The sequence below is a fragment of the Rhinolophus sinicus genome, chromosome 17 (assembly GCF_057876585.1).
Source record: "Rhinolophus sinicus isolate RSI-liver-muscle chromosome 17, RSI-T2T, whole genome shotgun sequence".
Classification (NCBI taxonomy): domain Eukaryota; kingdom Metazoa; phylum Chordata; class Mammalia; order Chiroptera; family Rhinolophidae; genus Rhinolophus; species Rhinolophus sinicus.
Window position 1 is genome coordinate 197,243,516 of NC_142517.1, and position 23,012 is coordinate 197,266,527.

The 23,012-nt window shown below is 50.7% G+C and overlaps 1 protein-coding gene across 4 annotated transcripts in view; it reads right to left on the bottom strand.

Moving 5' to 3' along the window:
- CFAP65 (cilia and flagella associated protein 65) overlaps positions 1–20,209 on the bottom strand; it is a 34,020-nt gene extending 13,811 nt beyond the window's left edge. Inside the window, exons 1-19 of one of the 4 annotated variants that reach the window (XM_074313489.2) lie at positions 20,095–20,209; positions 18,195–18,245; positions 17,680–17,850; positions 15,611–15,795; positions 12,286–12,388; positions 11,605–11,771; positions 11,222–11,421; positions 10,784–10,929; positions 10,077–10,299; positions 9,435–9,700; positions 8,789–8,989; positions 8,210–8,569; positions 6,819–6,956; positions 5,216–5,461; positions 4,415–4,639; positions 2,756–2,914; positions 2,373–2,523; positions 1,794–1,922; positions 39–252 (exon numbers count right to left, since the gene is read on the bottom strand). In XM_074313489.2, coding sequence (XP_074169590.2) covers positions 39–252; positions 1,794–1,922; positions 2,373–2,523; positions 2,756–2,914; positions 4,415–4,639; positions 5,216–5,461; positions 6,819–6,956; positions 8,210–8,569; positions 8,789–8,989; positions 9,435–9,700; positions 10,077–10,299; positions 10,784–10,929; positions 11,222–11,421; positions 11,605–11,771; positions 12,286–12,388; positions 15,611–15,795; positions 17,680–17,751 — 3,185 coding nt within the window. In that variant the 5' untranslated portion in view covers positions 17,752–17,850; positions 18,195–18,245; positions 20,095–20,209. The other 3 variants (XM_019741883.3, XM_088793925.1, XM_088793924.1) reach the window with 3 other exon arrangements.
- Positions 20,210–23,012: the final 2,803 nt, after the last annotated feature.

A 23,012-nucleotide genomic window follows, 5' to 3' on the forward strand; every position in this document is an offset into this window, starting at 1 on the left:
CTCAGATACGCTCGGCCCCTCCCCCAGGCCCAGCTCACCTGTGCCGCGTGGGCACCTTGTAGGTTAGCTCCCAGGGGGTGGGGTCACGTGCCAAGTAACTGTTGAATGTATCCAGGGAGAAGAGGTGCCACAGATGCTTCCGGGTGATGCCCTGGGCGCTGCCCATGGAGCAGGCATCCAGGATGGAGAGTAAGGGGTACACGGCGGTCAGGAAGACTCGACACAGCTCCTGTTTCTCCCCAACTGTATTATCTGGGGGACAGGGATGCAGAAGAGAGGAGTGGGCTTACCTGCCGGCTCCCCTGGCAGGATGTGCAGGACCCCTGGACCCTTGCCAGGGGCAGCAATCTCCCAGGGTGGGGACATTTCCAACAACAGACAACCTTTGTCTGATACTTTCACACACCAGGCAGGGTCCTAAGTGCTTCACACACACCATTGTATTTAATGTGCACCAGGATTTCCAGGCAGGAATTCCCGCCTGTTCTCAGGAACTTTTTTTACTTTCCCATTCCCGAATCCTGAGATATAACCTGTTTTCTGTTCTCCACAATGAAATTTTCCACAAAGTAACAGCCGATACTACCAACCACTTGGGTTCAAGGAGCCGATTTTCCCGATTTCCTGACCAACTTTTCTCGAGATTCGGGAACAGGAAAGCAAAAAAATTTCCTGAGAACGGGCGGGAGTTCCCACCCAGAAAACCTAGCGATAAACAGGGAAAATGTCTAAGAGATACATTGTGAGTAGTATGTTTATTTCCCATTGTGGGTATCACTGGTTCAAGGAGCCGATTTTCCCAATTTCCTGACCAACTTTTCTCGGGATTCAGGAATGGGAAAGCGAAAAAAATTCCTGAGAACGGGTGGGAATTCCCGCCTGGAAACCCTCATGTGCACTGTTATTTGTGTGCAAACTAATGCTTACTAACAGCTTTATTGAAACATAATTTATATACCATAAAATTGACCCTTTTAAAGCATACACTTCAGTGCTTTTGTATATTCACAGAGTTGTGCAACCATCACCGCTATCGAATTTTAGAACATTTTCATCACCACGAAAAGTAGCCTGGTACCAAGTAGCTGTCACTCCCCACTCTCCCCTCCCCCGACCCCTGGTAAATCTTTTTTCTGTCTCTAGAGATTTGCCCATTCTAGATGGTTCACATAAATGGAATCTGTGGCTTTTTGTGACTGAATTCTTTCACTTGCATAATGTTTTCAAGGTTCATCCATGTGGAAACCTGTATCATTACTTCTTTCCTTTTTCTTGCCTGTGCATCACTATTATCCCCATTTTACAGATGTGGAAACTGAGGCACAGGGGCGTTAAACAGTTTGCTAAGATTACATGGCTAATAAGCACTGGGGCCAGGACCCAGTCCCAGGCAGTCTGGCTCAAGTCTACATTCTGAGCCACCCTTCTGTGCTGCCTTGGATAACTCCTAGCGGCCCCAGGGCAGGCTGGGAATAACTCCATTCTACAGAGGAGGAGGCTGGGGCCCAGGGCGGCTGAGGGTTTGTCTAAGCTCTTACAGTAAATTAGCACAGCTCCACACTTTTTGCGTTGAGTCCTCCACAGCTCAGGCACCCCATACAGGGACACCCACCCAGACAGAGGTGGCTGGTATGAGGCACACACACCAGACACCCAAAGGTGCACCCTTGCATGCTCACACTCACTCTGCTAGTTCTATCTGGACCATCCAAATCTCCCCACCCACGTCCTGCTCACACAACCCTGCCTCTTTCCTCCAGGGACTGACTCTCCATGCCAGCTGACCCAGGTACCTCTGTGGGAGAGGAGAGAGTAGCTGATGGTCCAGGAGTACTGGAACCGGTGCTTGGGACAGGCAGTCAGGCAGATGGTGTCCTGGGATCGGGGTGGCATTTTCCCCTCTGTGCGGTCCAGCTGAAGAGCTGCTCAGGGATGAGCCAGGTGGGGTCAAGGGCATAGAGGGTTTGAGTGCAGTCCAGAGAGGCTCGGCCTCTCCTCCTGACCCTTCCCAGACACCCTCTGCAAGGCCAGCAAAGCACTGGCTACCAAACAGGCTCTGAGCCAGAAAACGGGGAGCAGAATCCTTCCTCCCAGACCAAGATGGAGGGGACCTGTCTTTGTGCCATCGGCACTTGCTAAACACTTTGCTCCACCTAGCAGCCTGTGAGGTAGGTGCCACCAGTAGCCCCATTTTACAGACGAGGAAGCTGAGGCTCAGAGAGGGCCAGCCCAATGCCATCCATCTAGAAAGTTGAAGCACCTAGGTTTAAGTCCTGCTCTGCCTCCTCCCAAACCATGGTCTGATTAACCATCTTACTCAGTGCCCCTCACTGCCCATCGCCCTGGCTCCAGTCCCAGCCCAGGCCCAGTACCAAGGGGGTCATTGTTGATGCCCTCAGGACTGCATTGTTCCAGAAACAGGTGATAATGGAGGGTACAGTTGCCTTCATTCAGGAGAACCAGCAACCTGGACTGTTGGCTGTTCACCATCACATTCCCAAAGTCCAGCTCCTTCTCCTTTACCTGAGGGCCAGAGTCAGCCAGCCGGGGTGGGGGCTCCCCCAGGCCCACGGCTCTGGCTTTCCCACCCCTGGCCTTAGAGAATCCCTGAAGAAGGGCAGGTCCAGGGGTGCGGACCAGGGGCCAGAAAGCTACCACCCCTGCCCTCTTAGAGTTGAGAGCCCTGGGTGCCCAGGCCTGTGCCCTGGCCCCCAGCGCCCCACCCCAACCTGGAAGCCAGGGTTCTCCCACTCACAGACAGGCTGCTGCTGATGCCCATGCCCACCAGCCGGATCATGTAGTGGGTGGTGGTGGGGGGCTTGGTGTCTGGGGGCAGGCCTGCTTCCCAGACCCACACCCCCACTCGAAACAAGTACTTGGTCTCCTCCAGGGGGCTGAAGGTCCACGTCAGCGTCTGTGGTCACAGAGATTATCCCTGTATGGGGGTCTCCGGGAAACCCCCACCCGGAGTCCTGGCTGTCTGAGGTCCCACTGCAGGACATCAAGCTGTGGTAACCCTTTCTGAGTGTTTTACCTTGTACCAGGCACTTTACACACATCGTGTATTATATTATCACCCTAAGCCTCTCAACCCTTTATCTCTACCAGGTAAGTGGTATTCTTTTAGTGCCTCGTTTTCTAATGAGAAACCAGAAACTCAGAGAACTGGGGTAACTTGCCTAAGTTCAGACAGCTGGTGAGGGCACTTGGTGGGAGCTGGGTGTGGACCTTCAAGGCTGACTCCAGGCCTTCAAGGCTGGCTCTTGCTTCACCTCATTGATTACTACCCCTGGCTTCTTGCAGAAACCCTGTGTTGGTGGTTTGTGGCCCAAGTTTGGCCTCCCAACTAGTCTATAAACCCTAGGCAAGGATGGGGTCTGCTAGTGTGTGTCCCAGCCTGTGCCCCCCTCCACATGGCCAATGGCACCTCTAGGAGTCCCCTTCCTCACCCCTTAATGATAGCCACCCATTTAGCCTCAAATCTAGCTTCTCCAAACCACCTCCCAGTGAACTCATGGTTTTGGGGACCATGGATGGAGAGTGGACTTGCCCCTGGGCAGTGGCATCAGAAACCCTGGTTTAAGTCCTAGCTCTGCACCTCCTCCTAATTTATAATCTTAGTAAATAGACTTTTCTTCTCTAAGTCTCAGGTCTATCTTGTAAAATGGCAGGTGCTGATACTGGTAATCACACCTACTTATAAGGCTGAGAGGTGACCATGGATTGAATGGGAGGTGACCATGGATTGAATGGGAGGTGACCATGCATTGAATGGGAGGTGACCATGGATTGAATGGGAGGTGACCATGCATTGAATGGGAGGTGACCATGGATTGAATGGGAGGTGACCATGGATGGAATGGGAGGTGACCATGGATGGAATGGGAGGTGACCATGGATTGAATGGGAGGTGACCATGCATTGAATGGGAGGTGACCATGGATTGAATGGGAGGTGACCATGGATTGAATGGGAGGTGACCATGGATGGAATGGGAGGTGACCATGGATGGAATGGGAGGTGACCATGGATGGAATGGGAGGTGACCATGGATGGAATGGGAGGTGACCATGCATTGAATGGGAGGTGACCATGGATTGAATGGGAGGTGACCATGGATGGAATGGGAGGTGACCATGGATTGAATGGGAGGTGACCATGGATGGAATGGGAGGTGACCATGGATTGAATGGGAGGTGACCATGGATGGAATGGGAGGTGACCATGGATGGAATGGGAGGTGACCAGGGATGGAATGGGAGGTGACCATGGATGGAATCGGAGGTGACCAGGGATGGAATGGGAGGTGACCATAGTAAGCCTGGCTCAACAGACATGAGTAAGAGATGATGGTGGGGGTGAGGGCAGCGGGTACCCCTCCCTCCAACCCTTGGCAGTGGGACATGGCACTCACGAGGTTCTCACTGGGCTGGATGAGCCCCCTGGCAGGCTGGACGGCCAGCATCTTTCGGTGCTGCTGGGAGACCCTCCACTCAAATTCCAGTGGCAGGCGCGAGGGGTTGCGGAAGGTGAAGAGGCTAGCGGAGGAGCAGCCCACCTGGGTGGGCTTGAAGAAGATGGTTTTGTGGGTGTCCAGCTTCAGCTGCAGCGGCTCTTCCCGGCTCTGCATGCTCACCTCCTGGGGCCAAAGGAGGGAGGACAGTGCCTGGACCTCACCCTGCAGTCCTCGCTCCCCAAATGTTCAGGAAGTCATGGGTGGGCAGATTTCCCCCTTGGAGAAGGCAGCCCTATGCCAGCCTGGGCATGGGCAGCTTCTATCAAAGGCAGGGTGTCTCGGGACTGACCCAGGAGATGGTTCTTGAAAAGAACTCAGGGACTAAGAAAAGATGTACAGACCATTTCATGAGCCAGACATGGGTCCATACCCTGGACCCTTTCCCTGACCTGGCCCAAACACGCCTCCACCACCTGCAGATAAGTCTTGTGTGGCCCCTGCTCCTTCCTGTGGGAATCTGCACCCTTTTTCTCATCCCGGATCCCATGAGGTGGACAGGCAGGACCCTAAGTGTTGGGAGAGCTGTTCACAGATGTGGTGAGAGGTCCTCTCCCTGCCATGTCACGTCTGGGAGAAGGACCAGCCCCTTGTCTACTTTAAGTGAGCTTCAGAGGCCAACCCCAGAATGTGGCTTTGAAAAGGGAAGCCCCAGACTGTGGCCCACGCCCCAGGACCCAGCCCCTGACCCATGCCTCCCACCTTGAGATACTGGGGAGAAAAATTGAACTGCAAGTAGAAAATGTGCTGCTTCCAGGAGTTGCCCTTGGGGTAGGTAGAGACGAGAAAAATCTGGTGGGCTCCAGGGGCCACAAGGCCTGAGGTGGGCCTCAGGGAGATGTCCGAGCTGCTTTTGGGGGCCAGGTTGAAGGTCAGCAGCATGGAGCCTCTGTTGGTCAGGAGCAGGCTGCGGTAGGAGGGTTCACTGGGAGACACTGCAGGAAACAGCTGGGGTACAAGAGAAAAGGGACCCATGCTCAGACCCACATCCCCACCCACCTCAACAAATACATTCAGGGAAGTCCATGTGGGCTTGGGTGGCGCCGTCTCTAAGGAGATCCAAGATGCCTCCATGCATCCCAGTCAGCGCCCTGGAGCAGAGAATGGGGGAGGCCACAGCCAGACCCCCCCAAAATGCTTCTGTCTTCTGGAGACCTCCACACAGGGAGATGAAGTGGCCACGGGAACTGGCCCTAGGATCCTCCGAGGGGCCTCCAAGACTCCTCCTCAAGGTTAAGTAAGAGTTCTTTCATTTTAGGGTGTCCTCAAACCATCTTCTGGAGAACCCACTTTCAGAGATCCTGGTCCAGGAGTGTCTGAGGCAAGTAGCCTCTTCTAGGTGATTCTCCTGCAGGTGGCTGGGAGAACCCTACTTTGACGAAGGGAAAGCCCCCGCAATCCCAGCTTCCAAACACTCCTTACGCATCTAGGCTGTGGTCAGCACCAGGCGAAAAGCTGAGCAGGCTATAGAACACAAGGCCTGAAGTTGCTGCCAGCGTGCCCCATCCAGCTGGGCAACAAGTGCACTGCACGAGGCATTAGGGAGCAACTCGGGCCCAGAATGTGCTGGATGGCGGTAAAGGTCACAAACCGCTGGGAGGAACTGGCCAAGGGAAAGGGACAGGGGGTCACTGAGGAGAACCCGGAGCAGTCAGGGGGGACTTCAGGAAGGGGCGCGCTTGAGCAGAAGTGTATCTGGTAGGGGGAGTAGGATCGCCCCAAGTATATTCTCCAAAAGTGGTGCCTTTCCAGCAATATGAGGCATGAGGGTAGCGAAGACGGGTGAAAGGACTGATGACATCACCAAAGGAGAAACCAGAATTGGCACTTGGCCACCTAGCCCAGGGCCTACGCCTTCATGCTCTCTAGCATCCTGCTGCTCAGAGAGGAGGGGCCCGGGAAGAAGGGGCGACTCCAAGGGATCGGCTCTGCGACCCCACCCGAGGCCTGGGTGATCCCCAAGGGCAGGGACTCATGGTGTGGTGAGCTATCTGTAGCAGGTGCTCAGTCAACATGGGACTGAAGCACTGGAGCGTTAAACCTGAGAGGACCAGAGAATGTTCCGATGGAGCAGGCAGGAGCCAGCGGTCTGAGTCCGAGACTCCCCCAGTCCCAGTGCCGCAGCCCAGGAGAGCGTCCTCAGCTGGCCCAGAGCCCCAGGAGCTGGTGGTGAGGAAGTCGGGATGGCCAGGGAGGGTGCCAGGATGTGTTTCTAAGGCCATCAGAGAGGGAAGAGGGACCTGCAAGCCGCAGCAGAAGCCATGCTCCCCAGTCCCACTCCCACGGCCGCCGGGGCCACTCTCACCTTGGGGACGTCCAGGGAGTACTGGGGGACGTGGTGCTCCAACCCAGAAGCATAGCTGTGGCCTCGCGCCCGGAGTGTCAGGTTCCAGGACGGGCACACGGTGCAGTCGACCTCGATGTTACTGAAGCTCTGCAGGACCTGGAGGGGGGGCGGGCCCAGGGAGAAGCTCAGGGCCCTGTGTCGGACCCTGAGGGGCGCCCCAGCTTGCTCCCTGCACTGCAGGCGTCCTACATCAGGCACAGAAAGGAGGGACTCCCTGGGAAGACAGGGTAGAGAACAAGTCATAACAGCCTCTCTGGCTGTGCGCCAGGCCCAGCACGGAGCACTCAGCAAACACGCCCTTTACTCCTCACGCCAGCCCTAGGATGTGCTGTAGGAACGTGCTTAGAGAGGCACTGGCCAATAGAAATATAATGCAAGCCACAAATACGAGTTGCAAACATAATTTTAAAGTTTCTGGTAGCCACATTAACGAAGTGAACCACATGAAATAAATTTCAATAATATGTTTTATGTAACCCAATAGATCTAAAATCTTATTCTAACATATAATCGATATATAAGGGATTCGTGAGATATTTTACATTCTTTTCGTGCTAAGTCTTCGAAATCCAGAGTCTCTTACCCTTACAGCATCTCAGTTTGGACCGGCCACATTTTTAAGTACTCAGTGGTCACATGTGGCCAGTGGCTGTCATAATGGACAGCACAGGGCTAGAGCATGTAGCCTAAAAATCTGACGGCCAAGGCAGGTCTCATTCCTACAAACTTCCACATCCCTCCACTGCCAAGATATTAGAACAAAGGCGATTAAAGACTTGGCTTTGGAAAGCCTTCTCAAAAGTTCAGATATGACACCAAGTTTATAGGTGAAAAGACCCAGGCTCAGAGACATTAAGGGACTTGTCCAAGGTCATATGGCTGGTAAGCGTCTCTGCTCTTGACTGCACCGCTCTACTCTTCTCTCGGCCCCAGCACCAGGCCACGAGGCAAGAACGGCAGGGTGGGCATAGCTGAGAAGGGAGGGAAAGGGCAGGACTACCTGGAGAGGAGGAGTGACGGGCTTCTGGGACTGAGGCTGAGCTAGGGACAGCCTGTGCTCCAAGTGTCCTGGCCAAGGGAAGCTGTGCTAGAAGCCCCTCACCCCATACACATAATTACCCGGTGGCTCTGATTGCGCCTGGTCCCTGCCCGTGGCTCCATCCTACTTCAAGGACTAAAAGAGAATCCAGGAGCCCCTGTGCACCCAACTTCCCCCAAGGGCTGACCCCAGCTGAGTTCTCCCCGTTGGAGGGAGAGGATTGATCCTGCAGCACCCCTCTGTCACCCCTCCGCCCCCACCCTGCATTCAGGCTCTGCGGGCAGAGAACCAGCCTCCCCGTTGCACACACCTTATAAACAGCAAAGGCTTCGAGCTCCACGATGTAGAGGCAGTTAGGGTGAGGCGGCTGGAAGTGCAGGCGCATGGCCATGGACTTGAGCGGGGGCACATCACAGGTTTCTGGGGTCACCCAGAAGGGGCAGTTAGACCTGCGTGTCCAGACCACGGTGACCTTGCCCTTGGTGTGGTTCATCAGGCACACGGGGACAGGGTTGGGGTCCTCGGGCCCAGGGCAGGCACCAAAATCCACCTCAACAGGCTCTATGCTGACGGGCGGGGGGAAGATGGCCAAGTCGCTGGTGCCGTCCAAGAAGTACTCAGTCATGGGGGGGATGGGGGGATACTGTAGGGCTGGCATGTCTTCCAGGTCCTGCGTGGGGGGAGACAGGTGGGTGGGGGTCCCACTGCCATTCCTCCTACACGCCCCTCATCTGCATGCTCCTTTCTGGGAAAGGCTACATACAAGAGCTCCATACAGGTCACCCCCACAAGGCTCTGGGGGAACAGGGCTGCCCAAGACTTGCTAGAGAAGGGCGATGAATCTGGGGCGGGGTAGCCTGCCCTGCGGGCCCCGTGGAATCCACCGAACCTCCATGGGAATCATGAGGGCCCCATTCTCATCCTGCACCAGCTTCTTCTCGCTCAGCATGAGGCCCAGGATGTCCGGGGGATAGAGCGTCAGGCCCCGCACCAGGTGTGTGCGGTACCAAGACAGGTGCTGAGGCCTCAGGATGGCTGGCTTTGTGCTGTCCGAGTGGCAGGTCCCGATCAGGTCCAGGAACAGTGGGTCCTGTGACATTTGTCCATGTGAGGCTAGATTTCAGGCCCAACTTGCCACCGTGGCCAGGCACCAGCTGGTCAGGGCACAGTTTGTATGACCTTTCCCGGGGGCCTGGACTGAGGTACTCACTTCAAGGCTCTTGGCCCTGCATGTGCTGTGGGGGGTGAGGTCCATCGCCCACTCCCCCCAGCAACAGCAGCAGAAGAGGCCCCAGCCTGGAGCAGCCGGGGCCAGACTGGCACACCCACCTGGCTCAGCGTGAACCTCACGTACCTCTGGCTGTGCTTTGGCTCCAAAGCCAGGCTGGGGCCCTGGAGGAGATGATCCAGGCAGACAGCCCCAGAAGTTCCAGAATGTGGGGGTGAGCACCAAGCATTTGTCTTCATCAGTGGGCCTCAGATTGGCCCCTCTAGTTCCCAGGGGAGCCCCTCCTTGCCCCGCCCCCACCACTCACTTGGTGGTGGATAAGACAGGCCACCCGCCGAAAGTAGATGATGGGGTGAGTGGGCTGGAAGGCACAGTGCAGGGTCACGCGGGCCTTGCCCACCAGGGTCCCGAAGGTAGGACTGATGCTAAAGACACTCTCCTGGCAGTCAATGGCAAACTGGAAGTGGGCTGTGCAGTCCGATTTATTCTCAATCCACAGGGGCTGTTCTGACCGCTCTCCAAGGTTAACCCAGTTGAAATCGATGCAGTAGTGCTGCAGAGATACAGCAGGACCTGGGCGTAGGAGATGGGGTCCCCGTGAGTGGGCGCTGCCACCTGGGTGGGGCTGGAGTATCAGCCTCCCCAAGGGTATCTCAGAAAGGGTCCCACCGATGGGAGGTGGTGCTGCCTGGAGACAGAAGGCCAGGCTGGAAAGGAGACGGAAGACCCAGCAGCCTGAGCAGACCTCCAGGTCACCAGGGGTGAGGATGGGAACATGATCTCCCGGTGTCCACACAGGATTCCTCACTGAGCCCACCAGGGGGCAGCAGACACCCAGGCTGAAGGGCAAGGAGGCACCGCTCTTAGGAGCAGGCCAGCAGCGTTTCCCACTCCCAAGCATTGGCTGCTCCTGTCCCCAGGGAGTGCAGCGTCCTGGGGTTGCCAGTACCTCTACAGAAACCAACGACTTTGAGCAGGGTTTGGGCGGCACAGCCAGAGGGTATAATGGACAAGTAGTCCATGGTTCTGACATCCAAGGTGTCAGGGTGGAAAAACACCGACACATATTTCTTCTCTCCTGGGGGCACGATGCCAGAGGTTGTGGGGCACGAGAAGGCCTGGTCTTTAGTCAGCATGTCTGGGGCCACTTCAATCTTGAAGGGGGCACTCACCTGTGGGGCCAGCAGAAGACAGCAGGGGTCAGATCACAGGGTGGGGAAGTCTGCTATTACTGAAGTGCCCAGCCCAGGGGGGCAGGGCAGCTAGCATCCAACTTGTGCCCCACTTGTCAGCTTTCAGTGTGAACAATGCTGCCTCCACCAGGAGGAAGGAAGGAGCCAAGCCATGTGCTTTGCATGGGGACCGACCAGAAGGGCACTTTCCCCCCCAAAGGTACCATAAAGGCTGTGGTCCTGGGGTCAATACAGTCTTAGGGCTGCTCTTAGGGGTCAGGGAATACTCCAGCTCAGCTCTAGCTGGGAAGAGAGGGAGATACCTGTTGATGCATGTGTGTATCAACAGACATAGGTTATGTGAGGCTTGGAGCCAAAGATATGGGAAGCGGGGGCGTTCTGTACAGGGAGCGGATTTCAGGAATACTCAGCTCTGTGGTCCCGAGTCCTTCTTTCACTCCCCCCACACGCACAGGACGCATACCATCAATGGGTTATACAGCCTGATCTGCCTCTTGGCAGTGCAGCCCACAGCCACGGAGCCAAAGTGTAGCACTTTCTGGAAGCCCTCAACATCCTGGTCCTCTGGTCGCTTCTGCTTTATGCTCACCAGCAGCTGGGCACATTTGGCTGGGGCAGAGATAGGGGCGTATTGGGGAGAAACCCACCAGGGCCTCTGTGGCCCCACGCTGAACAGCCCCTCAAAGAAGGTATGTGTCCCCAGGGACACACTCATCTGTGACACCAAGGAGGGTAAGGAAAAGGCAAAACCTGCAGGGCTGGGGGGAGGGAAAGAAGCTGGAGGAGGTACTGTGGGGGCCAGGCCAGGGAGGAAAGTGGGGTAGCGGGGCACGCTGAGGCTTTGAGACCCAGGGAGGTGCAGCAGGTGGGTTCTGTGGACAGGTGAGAGGCCGGGCCTCACCCGTAGCCTGCAGCTGGATGCTACTCTTCTGCTTGCTGTTCTCCCCATACCAGCACGTGGCCTGAACTTCGTAGATGACAGCCATAAGAGGCTGAAAGGTCACTTTGATCTGGCATGTCTGGCCTGGCTCCAGGAGTCCTGTGGCGGGCAGCATCTGGAATGGGCCGGAGAACTCCCAGGTGAAGAAGGTGGGCAGGTCCCTGGAGGGTGGGGCAGGTCAGAGCCACTGAGCTCATTCTGATCCCTGTCCCTGCTTTAGAGGGCAGACACGCCGCGCAGCCCTCTTTACTCCCCCCCCACTGCTTTCCCCCACCGGACATGGCTGTCTCTCCTGCTCCCAGCAATCACTCTCTGCACCTGTGAGCCTCAGCCACTCCCCTCACCCTACATTGTCCAGGCTGAACCAGGCCTCGGCCATGTCCCCCAGGGCACACATGGGCAACTGCAGGGACGGTGGGCAGATGAGGTTATGGCAAGGCAGGGTGGCCCTCAGGTCCACACAGAACGTTCCCTCTTCTTTCTCAAACCACAGCTGGTCCTTGTACTCCTTCTGCAGCACAGGGGTTGGGGACAGAGGCAGGTCAGCATCAGTGGTACCTGGGTGGTACTCAGGAGCCACACATCCCACTCCAGACCTTGGCCATCCCCCCAACACAACCACTGAGGGGTGGAACACGCTGTGGCCCTCCATCTCAGTCTCCGAGGAGAGGATCAGTTATCTGTGTTCCATCCCTGTCTGGGTCTCAGAGATATGGGGCCTCTTTTGAAGAGAACAAAGTATTTGGGGAGACCATTTTGAGAGCAGGAGGAGACCAAGGAACCTGGGGCTCTCTGATGGCACATATAGTAAGTAGCACAGCCTTTCTGCCCCTATAATGTACAACTGGAAATCCACTCTGTCTAATGAGTTTAGGGTCTGACCTTTTCCAGGGCTTCCCAAGCTAGAGCTTTTGCCACAGTTGGCAGGATGCGTGTGTGGTGGGAGAGCTCCTTTCTGTGCTGCCAGTTCCGAGGTCACTCGCCTGTGTCCCCCACTGCCCTCTGCTTGCCATGGTGGACCTTACCTTCTCCAGAGGCCGGAAGATGATGGGGAGAGTGAGGGTTATGCCCGGGCTCAGGAGGATGGGCTGAGGGACGACTGTGAAGAAGAACTTAGTCTTGGGGGGCCTGCAACAGAAAGCCAGGAGACACGCACTTCAGGGTTAGGGCTCAGAAAACGAGAAGGGGTAGACAGATCAAGGAAGACCCTGGAAAGCTCAGTCCTTGGGACCATGGAGGGGCAAAGACAGGGGCTCTGTCACAGGAGGCCCTGTCTCCCTCGTCTTCCAACTCTTCTAGCAGATCTTCACTCCAGGATGTCAGGGCACCAACCAAAGAGATATAGGGGCAAGGGAGCAGCACCTGATGCCCATGGTGGTTATGGGGACAGGGATGGGGAGGCTGCCCTGATTTAACCAAATCCTTGAGTGCTCAGCTGGGGGAAACCAAGGAGGGAACAGAGGTGCCAGGGACGCTTTTCAAATCAGAGACCTCGGAAGAGGTACAGAGTTCTAGGGTGGGTCAAAATTGCAGATACTGTAGCCTTTAGGAATTTTAATAAGATGACGATGTTACCAAAAACTCTACACCAATAAATGTGAAAGTTTAGATGAACAAACATATCCCTAGGAAAGCATAACTTACCAAAACTGACTCAAGATTACACAATAAATTTTATGGCCATCCTACCGAAAATCATCAAAGAAATTGAATTAAGTATTCAAAAATCTTCTCATAAAGAAAATGCTCAGCCAAATGGCTTCGCAGAAAGTCCTACCGAGCATTGGAAAAAATAATTCCAGCCTTATCTTCCCAATAATATAAAACAAGAAAATACTCCCAACATATTCTATGAATCCATCACAATGTTGTTACCAAAACTTGACCAAGGCAGAAGAACGAAAAATTACAGGCCATTATCACCTATAAACAAAATGTCAGCCAAAAGAATTTAGCAATGTATAGAAAGAATGCTCAATTATGACCAAGTTGGACCTATTCTAGATGTACATATGGTTGGTTTAACATAGAAAATCAATGGAATTCACCATATTAACAAATTACAAGAAAAAGGAATCAGATGAGCATCTAAATTTTAAAAATATGAAATAAACTTCAACATATGCTTATGAGAAAAACTCTCAGCAACCTAGGACTAGAAGGGAAAACTTCCTTACCCTGATAAAGTCTGAGGGAAAAAAAACTGCAGGAAACATTCAAATTAATGGTGAAACAATGGACTCTTTCACTTTGAGATTATGAACAAGGATACTTTCTATAACCACTCCTGTTCAACACTTTCCAATTTAACAGTGCAATCAGGAAGGACAAAGAAAGAAAAGTGTGATTTCCATATAAAATATGTGTACATAGGAAAAAAATAATTAATGATTAAATTATTAGAATTAATAAGAGGATTCACCACGGTTTCTGGACACAAAAAGGTTACGCACAAAACATCCATATAGAAAACGACTTTTAAAAAAACTAGGAACAAGCAGAAAATGAAACAACTTTAAAAGATAACATATACAACACCATCAAAAATATAAAATACTTAGGAATAAAGCTAACTAAAGATGAGTAAGACATCTATGGAGAAAATTTTACACTTTATTGAGAGACATGAAAGAAGACCTCAATAAAGACATACTGTGTTCATGGAAGACTCAATTTGTAATGATGTCAATTCTCCCCAAATTGATCTATAGGTTCAATGAAATACCAATCAAAATCTCAAAAAGTTTTTATGTGTATGTGTGATCATCTGATTTGAAGATTTATAGGAAAAGTTCAAAAGGCCAAGAATAGCCAAGACAACCTTGAATAAGAACGAAGTCGGACGACTTACACTACCAGATATCAAGATTTACTGTAAGCTCAGAATGATATTGGCCCAGGGAGAGACAAGTAGATCAAGGGAACGAAACAGAGAGTTCCGCCTGGATCCATCATCTGCGGACACTTGACATACAACAGTGGTGGGGAAGATCACCAGAGAATGTATGAACTTTTCAATACATGGTGTTGAGAGGACTGGACGTTTGGTTGAGGAAAAAAATGTCATTGGATCCTGACTTCAAACCATTCATGAAAACCAACTGCATATAGATGAAAGACAAAACTATAAAGTCCTTTAGAAGATAACTGTAGGAGAATATCTTCATGACCTAGGTGGGGTAAAGCAGGGTTTCTTAAGCAAGATACAAAAACGCATCAAAAGCATCAACCATTTGATTCCTTTGAAATTAAGAACTTTTATTTTTCAAAAGACATGATAAAGAGAGGAAAAGACAAGTCACAAGGCACAAGGTGGGAGAGATATTCACAACACATAACTGACAAAATATTAGTATCCATGATTTAAAAACATCTATTAAAAAAAAGAAGATAATCTAATAGAAAAATGGGCACAGACTTAAACAGGGATTTCATAAATGAAATGGTCAATAATATATGAAAAGACACTCAACTGTATTAGTAATCAGGGAAATGCTAATTAAAACCACAACGAATTACCATTACTGGCAAAAAAAAAGAAAGGTTAATCTTGACAATAGCAATTGTTGGTAAAGATGTGGAGGAATGGGAACTCTCATATGTGGCTGGTGGAAATATAAATGATCCAAGTACTTTGGAAAATCAAATCCCAATCAAAAGAAGATTATCTTTTGGCTTTACCTACAAAAAACAAACATATACATGTTCTAAGGCACAGCAATTCTATTCCTATGTGTCTACCCTAGAGAAACTCTTGTACTTGTGCAACCAGAGATGTATACATGAATGTTGATAACAGTCCCAAACTACAAACAACACAAATGAGGAATAGGTAAATACATTGTAATACCATATAAGCATACACTGGAATATTATATTGCAACGAAAAAGGCTAAACTATAGCTGCACGTGGATGAGCCTTACAAACACAATAGAGCAAAACAAAAGAGTTAAAATGCATATCATGTTATTCCATCTACATAAAACTTATAAAAAGGTAAAATTAAACTATATCATTTAGGGATGCAAACATAGGTAGTAAATCCATTTGAGAAAAGCAAGGAAATCATTAGCATGAAAGTTACGATAGTGGTTACCTTTATGGGTAGGGAAGGTGTTCCAACAGGGAGGGACACAGAATGGGAGAAAGTGAGCTTTGGACACTGTCATTATTCCATTATTTAATCTGTTTACGTGGGTTTCACTTTCAATAATTCTTCAAACTGCACATGTTTTATATACTCTTCTGATTTTATGACATTTTAAAGGGTTTTTTTTTTGTTTTGTTTTTTTTTAAGAGTGCGTGCTTCAGGGCTTAGGGACTGGGTCTCTGACCCCTCATACTTGTACCTGTATTTCATCTTCTGGATTTTGAAGGATAGATTTTTCAGAACCAGGTTTTTGGTGATCTCCTGCCCTAGCTGCCAGCCTTTCCAGTGCAGCTTCTCAGCCACCTCAATGCCCCAGACGACCCTCTTCTTCACTTTTCCTTGCTTCTTTGGGAAGCACATCCGAGTGTCTATGGAGCGGGTTGGCTGTTCAGTTGGCAGCAAGAAGGAAGGATGCATTATTGGGGTAGGATTCGAAGACCCAGAGAATGGGCAAACATCTCCCCACTTCCAGAAAGTAATGAATCATACCACCCCTCACCCCTGGAAGATGGCCTGAAGAGAGAAGGTGAGGGGGAGGCAGGCCCTGGAGCCAGATCTTACCTCTTCCAAGCTCGCTGGAATGGTTTTCCAACTAGATCCCCTGCAACCCTGCCCCCGAAGCCTTCCCTGGGCCACCCCATCTGGCCATTACATCTGGCACACTGAGCAGTCTTGGCTGGCCTGTTCTGTGCCTCAGTGCACCCCCAGATGCTGCTTCCTTCTCCCCTCCTCCCCATCCTACCCCTTCACTCCAGAAGCCTCTCCTAGTCAGAGTGGTCTAGCCCAGGCACTTTTCTATACCACGGGGACACTTCCTCTCCCACCCCTCAATTGGTGGAACAGAGGAAGGAGCCTATTTGCCCGCGACCAACCTCCACCCCATGCCCTGACTCTAGGGTCACTCCAAGCACTGCTTCTGATGATGCTAGGTGACATGTGCCAACAATTCTCATCTATAATGGAAAACCCTTTCATGGACTTATCCCTAATCCCTATCTATTTGAGCAGAGAGGGGAATGGAGAAACTCCTAGGGTGCAAGTTGAAGGGAGGACAAACGGGGTGCCTCTTTCTACCATAGCCATTGCTATGAAGGCTCAATTCAGTGCCATTTTATTTTATCTTTGACCATGTACTGCTTTCATATGGTTACATAATGTAAGGGTATATTCATCTGCTCAACAAATATTTATTGACTCTCTATTATGAGCCGGACACTGAGCCAAGCGCTACAATAGTGAACAAGAATGACAAATCCCTCCTCTCTTGGCGCTTACACTCTCAGTTTCAATATTTACAGAGAGTGTCGGAAAGCCGATGTAGTATTTTCTTTCCCAATTTGCCCATGGAGGAAAGGTGGCATGGGTGAGTATCAGCTGATACATCAGTCAGATCCAACCAGGAAAACAGAAGCCACTCTGGTTTTTTAAAACAAGGAATTTAATGCACAAACAGGGGATAGTGAAGTAACCCCTAAGTGAGGAACATTAAGACGCTGCTACTACACCTAGGTTAGGGGAGGTGGGCGGGTTCGTAGAGCCCAGAGGCCAGTCTGGGGGGTGGGCTTGGAATCACAGGGAGATGCAACTGCTGATGGAGACACTGTCAAAAGCAGGGAGGGTGGAAAAGAAATGTCCTGGCTTCTCCCCTCCTGCCACCTTCCAATCTCCTGCCAGCTCAGAGCAGAGCAGGGAAGGGCAATGAGTGATGCTGAGGGCAAACAGGCCCAGGATGGCACAGAGGGAAGAGTGAGATGACCCCCAGTCCACAGGGAGGCAAGTGCAACCACCATCACATCTAATGAGACATGAGAATCCACAAACACAGACACACACTGCACCCAACACAAAGCCATACCCCACAGCCACATCCCCAGACAGCCGCCCTTCCCCCTCCCCTGCCCCTATGCTGTTACAGAGAGACAATCCCGAGAACTGCCAAGAGCAAGCAACATAAATATATTGGTCACACACAGTCCTAGGGGGACATGACAAGAAGAGCTTTCTGAGGGAAAAGAACGCTCCTGGCGCTTTATCAGCCTCCAACTCGCGTCTCCCTAGAGTTCTCCCTCCACCCTCCCCCACGATCACTCTCACTGGTCCCACCCCTCAGTCAGCTTGGTCCTCAGTCAAGGCAGGCTCTAGAGCTGGGGTTTAGACAGAAGAGTCAGGTCCTTTCAGACCTACCCCCTATCCTGCTACCCTTCCCCTGGGCCCTGGCCCTGCGACACCCTGCCCGCGCCCTGCCCCCAGCCCTGGATGTGTCCTCACAGGAGCACTGGCACTGCTGCTGCTGCAGACACTCATGACCGCACTGCTGCCAGTGATGGTGGGAACGGCCATTGTGCAGGCAGAGGCTTGATCGGGAGGCCACGGGGATATTCCCTGCTGCCCCTCGTCCTCGTGGTGGGGCTTGGAGCTGCCTGGATGAGCATCAGGTGCCTGGAACACAAGTCCCAGGGGAATACTGGCTAAGTTGGAGTTCCTGCCAGTTTGGAGCCTGGAAGAGGCCAGAGGAGAGACGGGAAGGTGATGAACGAGAGGCCGATGAAGTAGACTGGCCATAGCCATCATTGTCACAGTGGCAGGCCTGCTTCCCCGCTCTGGCAACACATATGAGGTGGCACCATGAGGAACAATGCTGAATACAAGATCCAGGGCTTTTCTTGGAGCCTAGAGACTCATCATTCAGGAAAGGCACTTGGAAGAGGGACCCTGCCCTCCATGGCCACACTTGGCATTTCTCAGCAAGCTCCCAGTGAGAGTTACTGAAGTATATGCATTACCTTTATCTGACTTTTACTGTCTGTTTGTTTCCTCTGAATGTATCTTGCCTCCTGTGAAAAGAGAAATAAGGGGCAAAGAAGAAGCAAATGACACTGACGCGTTCTTGGTCTTCTGAGTTTCCTCTATCAGTACATGACCTGTAGTCCAGGTTTAAAGTAAGCATTCATTGAAATAATGACTCAATTCAAAGTTAAATGAATCAACCTCTATAGCAAAAGGATCCATGGATGGACTACAGCTGGAAAGTATATGCAAATATGTATGCAAATGTTATAGGAAAATTATATGCAAAATGTCATGTGTATGGACATGTGCTCTTTTCCAGGGACAGAGTCCACAGCTTTCACCAAATGCTCAGAAGAGTGCTTAGCCCTGCACTAGGGGACATACAAGTGTCCCACCTGGCTCTGACTCCATCTCCTCAAATTCCCTCTTCCTTTAGCAGACTTCCTTCAGCACCCGCCCCCCAGGTGTGGCTGCCATATTGGACAGTATCAATCTAATACCTTTATGGAACATATGTACATTTTGAAGACTACTCAATATACTTTCCCACCTCTTCCAATAACAATCTCAAAATCAATAACAACTTCTACTGACATTTACTGAGAACTTACCATGTGCCAGGCAGTGTTGTAAAGCCTTCATATGTATTTTAATTCTTACAACAGTTTATAATTAGATGTGAATTGTCTTTTATTTGGCCTAAAATAATCTCTTTTCAGGTTTGGGGATTGGCTCCTTATTAAAACATACTATGCTTTAGTAAACCATTTTATGGTTATCATTTAGAAATTTACAAACTTCCGTTCAGACACTCTCCCACCCCCACCCCACCACCTATCCAGAGCAAAAGATTCTGTTGATTCAGTTTTTTCTAATCAGTAACATCTTCGAAACCTATGAAAGGGACTGTCTTAAATTAATTCATTCGTTCATTCATTCATTCACTCACAAAGCATTTACTGAGGACCTGTTAGGCATCAGACAAGACAGACAAGGACCCTACTTTAATTGTGAAGTGTACGCTTAAATAGAATCAAATAAATGCAAGATGGAGAGACAGAGCAGAGGGTCCTGTTGTTTTTCTGCTACTGGATGACTGTGTAGTCCTGCGCTGACTCATTAATGCCTGTCACTTCCGGGGATTCTACAGACAGCTCCTGCCTCAGGGCTCTGGAGAAGTCTCCAGTCAACACATGAAATATTGCAACAAGTGCGTAGAAGAGATGAGAGAGGATGGGGTAGAAAGCTGGTCTGGGCCATCTTAGGGTTTAGTGGAGCAAACACTGGTCCTGGAGCAAGGAAAGCTGGATTCCAGCATCTGCTTAGGTTCATTCGAGATGGGCAAGTTTCTCCAAATCCCGGAGCCTCAGACTCCTGGCCTGTATAACGAGGGTTATGCTGACTATCTCACAAAGTTGATGTGAAGCTCAAATGAAATAGAGTATTTGAAAAAGCCCCAGATAAACCTACATTACTATAATTAACAACCATAACTTCCACACTAGCCTGCACTACTCTTCCAAAAGGCTCACACATTTGCAATCATTGGGAACACACTGGGCAAGGACGCGGTGTTTTTTAATCCAATTTTCTAATCTTGAGGACTTAAAAATATATATTATCAGCTTCCTTTATTTTACTAACTTCCAACTTAAAAATTCCCAAAATGATCAGTGGAAAATGTGGCAGGTCTTCATGTAGAGTTGAGTGAGGAAGAAAAAGGTAAAAATAAAAAAAAAAAGGACATCATTTACTTAGAGCTGTTCCTCCTTTCTCTTCGGAATCCCCAGTCTGATTGATCTCACCCAAGTCTCAGTCCCACGGGACTCTCTGAAGGACATGAAAGGGACCCCTGGCCACTTCCCGGAGGAGACGGCCTCTCGGGGCAGATACCTTTCTTGGCCACTCGCGCCGCTCCCTGGGTCCCTGGGATCAACGTTCAAAACTCACACCACCGCCATGTTGTCGTCTCCATAGATACAGGACGCACAGGACGCAGCGTCTCCTGGTATCCCAGGGCAACGACGGCAGCCCGAATGAGTCATGACTCAGAGAAGGCGAAAGCGCCGCCCAACTTTAATCCCTACTTTCATTTTTGATTTTCTGACTTTCCCTGCTAACAGTAATTGGGCTTCTACCAGTAGCAACATGGTACGTATAGTCCCTTAGTTGTGACGTCCCCGCAATCGTGACTTTAGTTGACGACCAAATTCATAGGAGGCTATTCCATGGACCCAAGTGGGTGTCGTTCCGGTTCTTCCCCGACACAGGTTGGTAACATTGGGTCAGAATCTCAAGCGGAACTTCATTCTGTGCTTGCAATTTCGCTAACTTAAAAGCAGCCCGTACCATTTCTTATTTGCATATTGCTTTGCAAATGGATTCCTTTTGCTGGTGGGAGAGAACGTGTCCTTATCTCCTGGCCAGCACAAAGCTAACTCTTGAAGGGATCTGAAGGTGAATGTGGGAACAAGGCATTGTTATACATCCTATGGATTTTTTGGAAGCCCATTCGTTCATTAATCTGTATGTGTGTGGTGGGGGCGGGTCTCGTTAGTAGAAGACTCCTTAGGTGAGTAAAACTGAGAATCTCAAAGTTCATTCATGGGTCATGGGTGATTAAAGACGTTTCACTACCCAGGACAGTGATGGGGGAAGGTGTTAAGCGGAGAAACCTGTGAGTTTAGGGGTAAACCAGAAAACAAACTCTCCTTTTGGGAAAGTTGAGGTTTACTTGTGAAAGGTAAAAGATGGTCTTTAATGACAAAGTGGCCTGAGTTGGCCTGGGACATCACATGGCCAGAGGCTGGCTAGACTGGAGGGAGGGGACAGGCTTGGGGGCCTGTTAAGTTATGCCACCACGATTAGATTTGGCGTTTTCTTGGGATCAAGGAATGTGGAACTCAGTGAGTTTTTCACTGGTTTCAATGTTATTCTCAGAATCTGAGACTTGTACTTTGGACGTGACAATTTTTATGCTGTTTGTAATTTCTGTCATTCCCTTCTTGTTTTCCCTGAAGATTTTTTCAAATGGTCAGCCTGACTCAGCTGGACCTACGAGACCTGTTTGTCCATTCTTAGGTCAAAAAGAATTAGGAGGCAGTTCCTCTGGGGGCAAGGCTTGGTGGTGGTCTCAGTAATCCCAGAGACAAAACCCCATGGAGGAGGAAATGCTCGGGCTAAGAGCCACACTTCTTTGTGCCTTTTCACTGGGAAAGTGTCCCTCCAGAGATCTGGCCAGCCCAAACCTCGGTGGATTCTGGAATTGGGACATTGAAAGGAGATTCTTAGTAGGGCCCCTATGGTCCCCACTTCTGTGAGGTTCTGCCCACCTCCTGACTTTAACTGGTGTGATGTACTCCCAGGGAGAGGCCAGCGCTAGCTAGACTTTGCCCCAGGAGGTGAACAGCATGGAAAGAGGCGTGACAAGGGGTTGAGCCTGAGGAGGGGAGAGGAAACCAGGTTTGCCTCAGAAGTCTCCCTTTATAGGAGCCCAGAATCCATGGGAGATAATGGATGCGGGGTCCTGGTGGTCATATCCTCCATGGATTCAAGAAAGACAATGGAGATGGGTACTGTTTGGTTCAAGGCTATGAACAAGGGTGAGTGATGAGTCAGGAAATTGTAGAGGACCAGGACCTAGGAGAGAAGGAGGAAGGAGGATGGGTAAGAGATAGCCTCCACTCCTGGTTTGAGGCTGGTGATGGGTGTAATCAAAATAAAGCACACTCAGTGATCTGGGCTTCAGCACACACAAAAAATATTTTCTAAGCTTTTTCCCCACATTCCCATGCCACCCACCATTCCCTACCCCCTACCCCTGCCACCATGGAATAAAGAAGACTGTAGGTTGGGAAATCAGGCAGATCTGAGATTAATCCTGACTCTGCCACTTACTGGCTGTGTGACAGGGCAAATCACATGACCTCTCTGAGTCTCGGTTTCCTTATCTGCTACCTGGGGATAATTATCAAAAGGCTGGTGTAAGTACTGAGTAATCAGGCATGTGTAAAGTACTTGACACATGGAAGACAGTCAACAAAGTTAGACATACACACAAAGGTCACTCTCTAAATGGGAGGTCCCTATAAATAAACTACTCAGCCTGTGCACCTTCCTCTCCTATCACCTCCCAGCCTCTGCTGCACACTGGATAGGCAAGAAGTTTCTCTTCTCTCTACATTCTCCTCTTATTTCTCTAGGAAAGAGGCTGCCTTGAAGCTCCAGGATGGAGAAAGACAAATGGAGATGCCAGGGTGATCTCATAGATAGCAAGTTAACCTAGCTCCAGCACTTGCAAAGCCCTCTCCCACCTTCCTTACCCTGCAACTCTGACTCAATTTAGACTGTTGATTCTGAAATCAGGTCTGTTTCCAAGGCTTATTTAATTTACAGAAAGGAGAGGAGGAAATGCATCCTTTCACAGAAGCTCCTGACCTGAAATTAGTGGAGCAAGTCCTCTAGCCCAGTCTGAGGAGTGAAGAATGAGAGAAGGCTGCAGCCAAGAGGGCCACTGGGTGGTTCAGGGCTGGATCAAGGAGCAGGCATGGAGTATGCTGTACATTGGAATGCCTTGTTCCCCTGTGGCAGCTGGAGGGAGTTAAGAGACTGATGGTTCCTCCAGCCTGAAACAGCTACCCTGGCACAATACTGTCAGGTATTTGGAGGGAGACTGCCATACGGCAAGAGAATTCAAAGAAAAGTGTTTCGTTCTGCCTGGGACTCCCATAAGTTTTCTGACTCTCTCGTGCCAATCCCCTCTCCCCAGATAACTTTCTCCCTCTATTCATCATCCCCACCAAAGGGTAGAT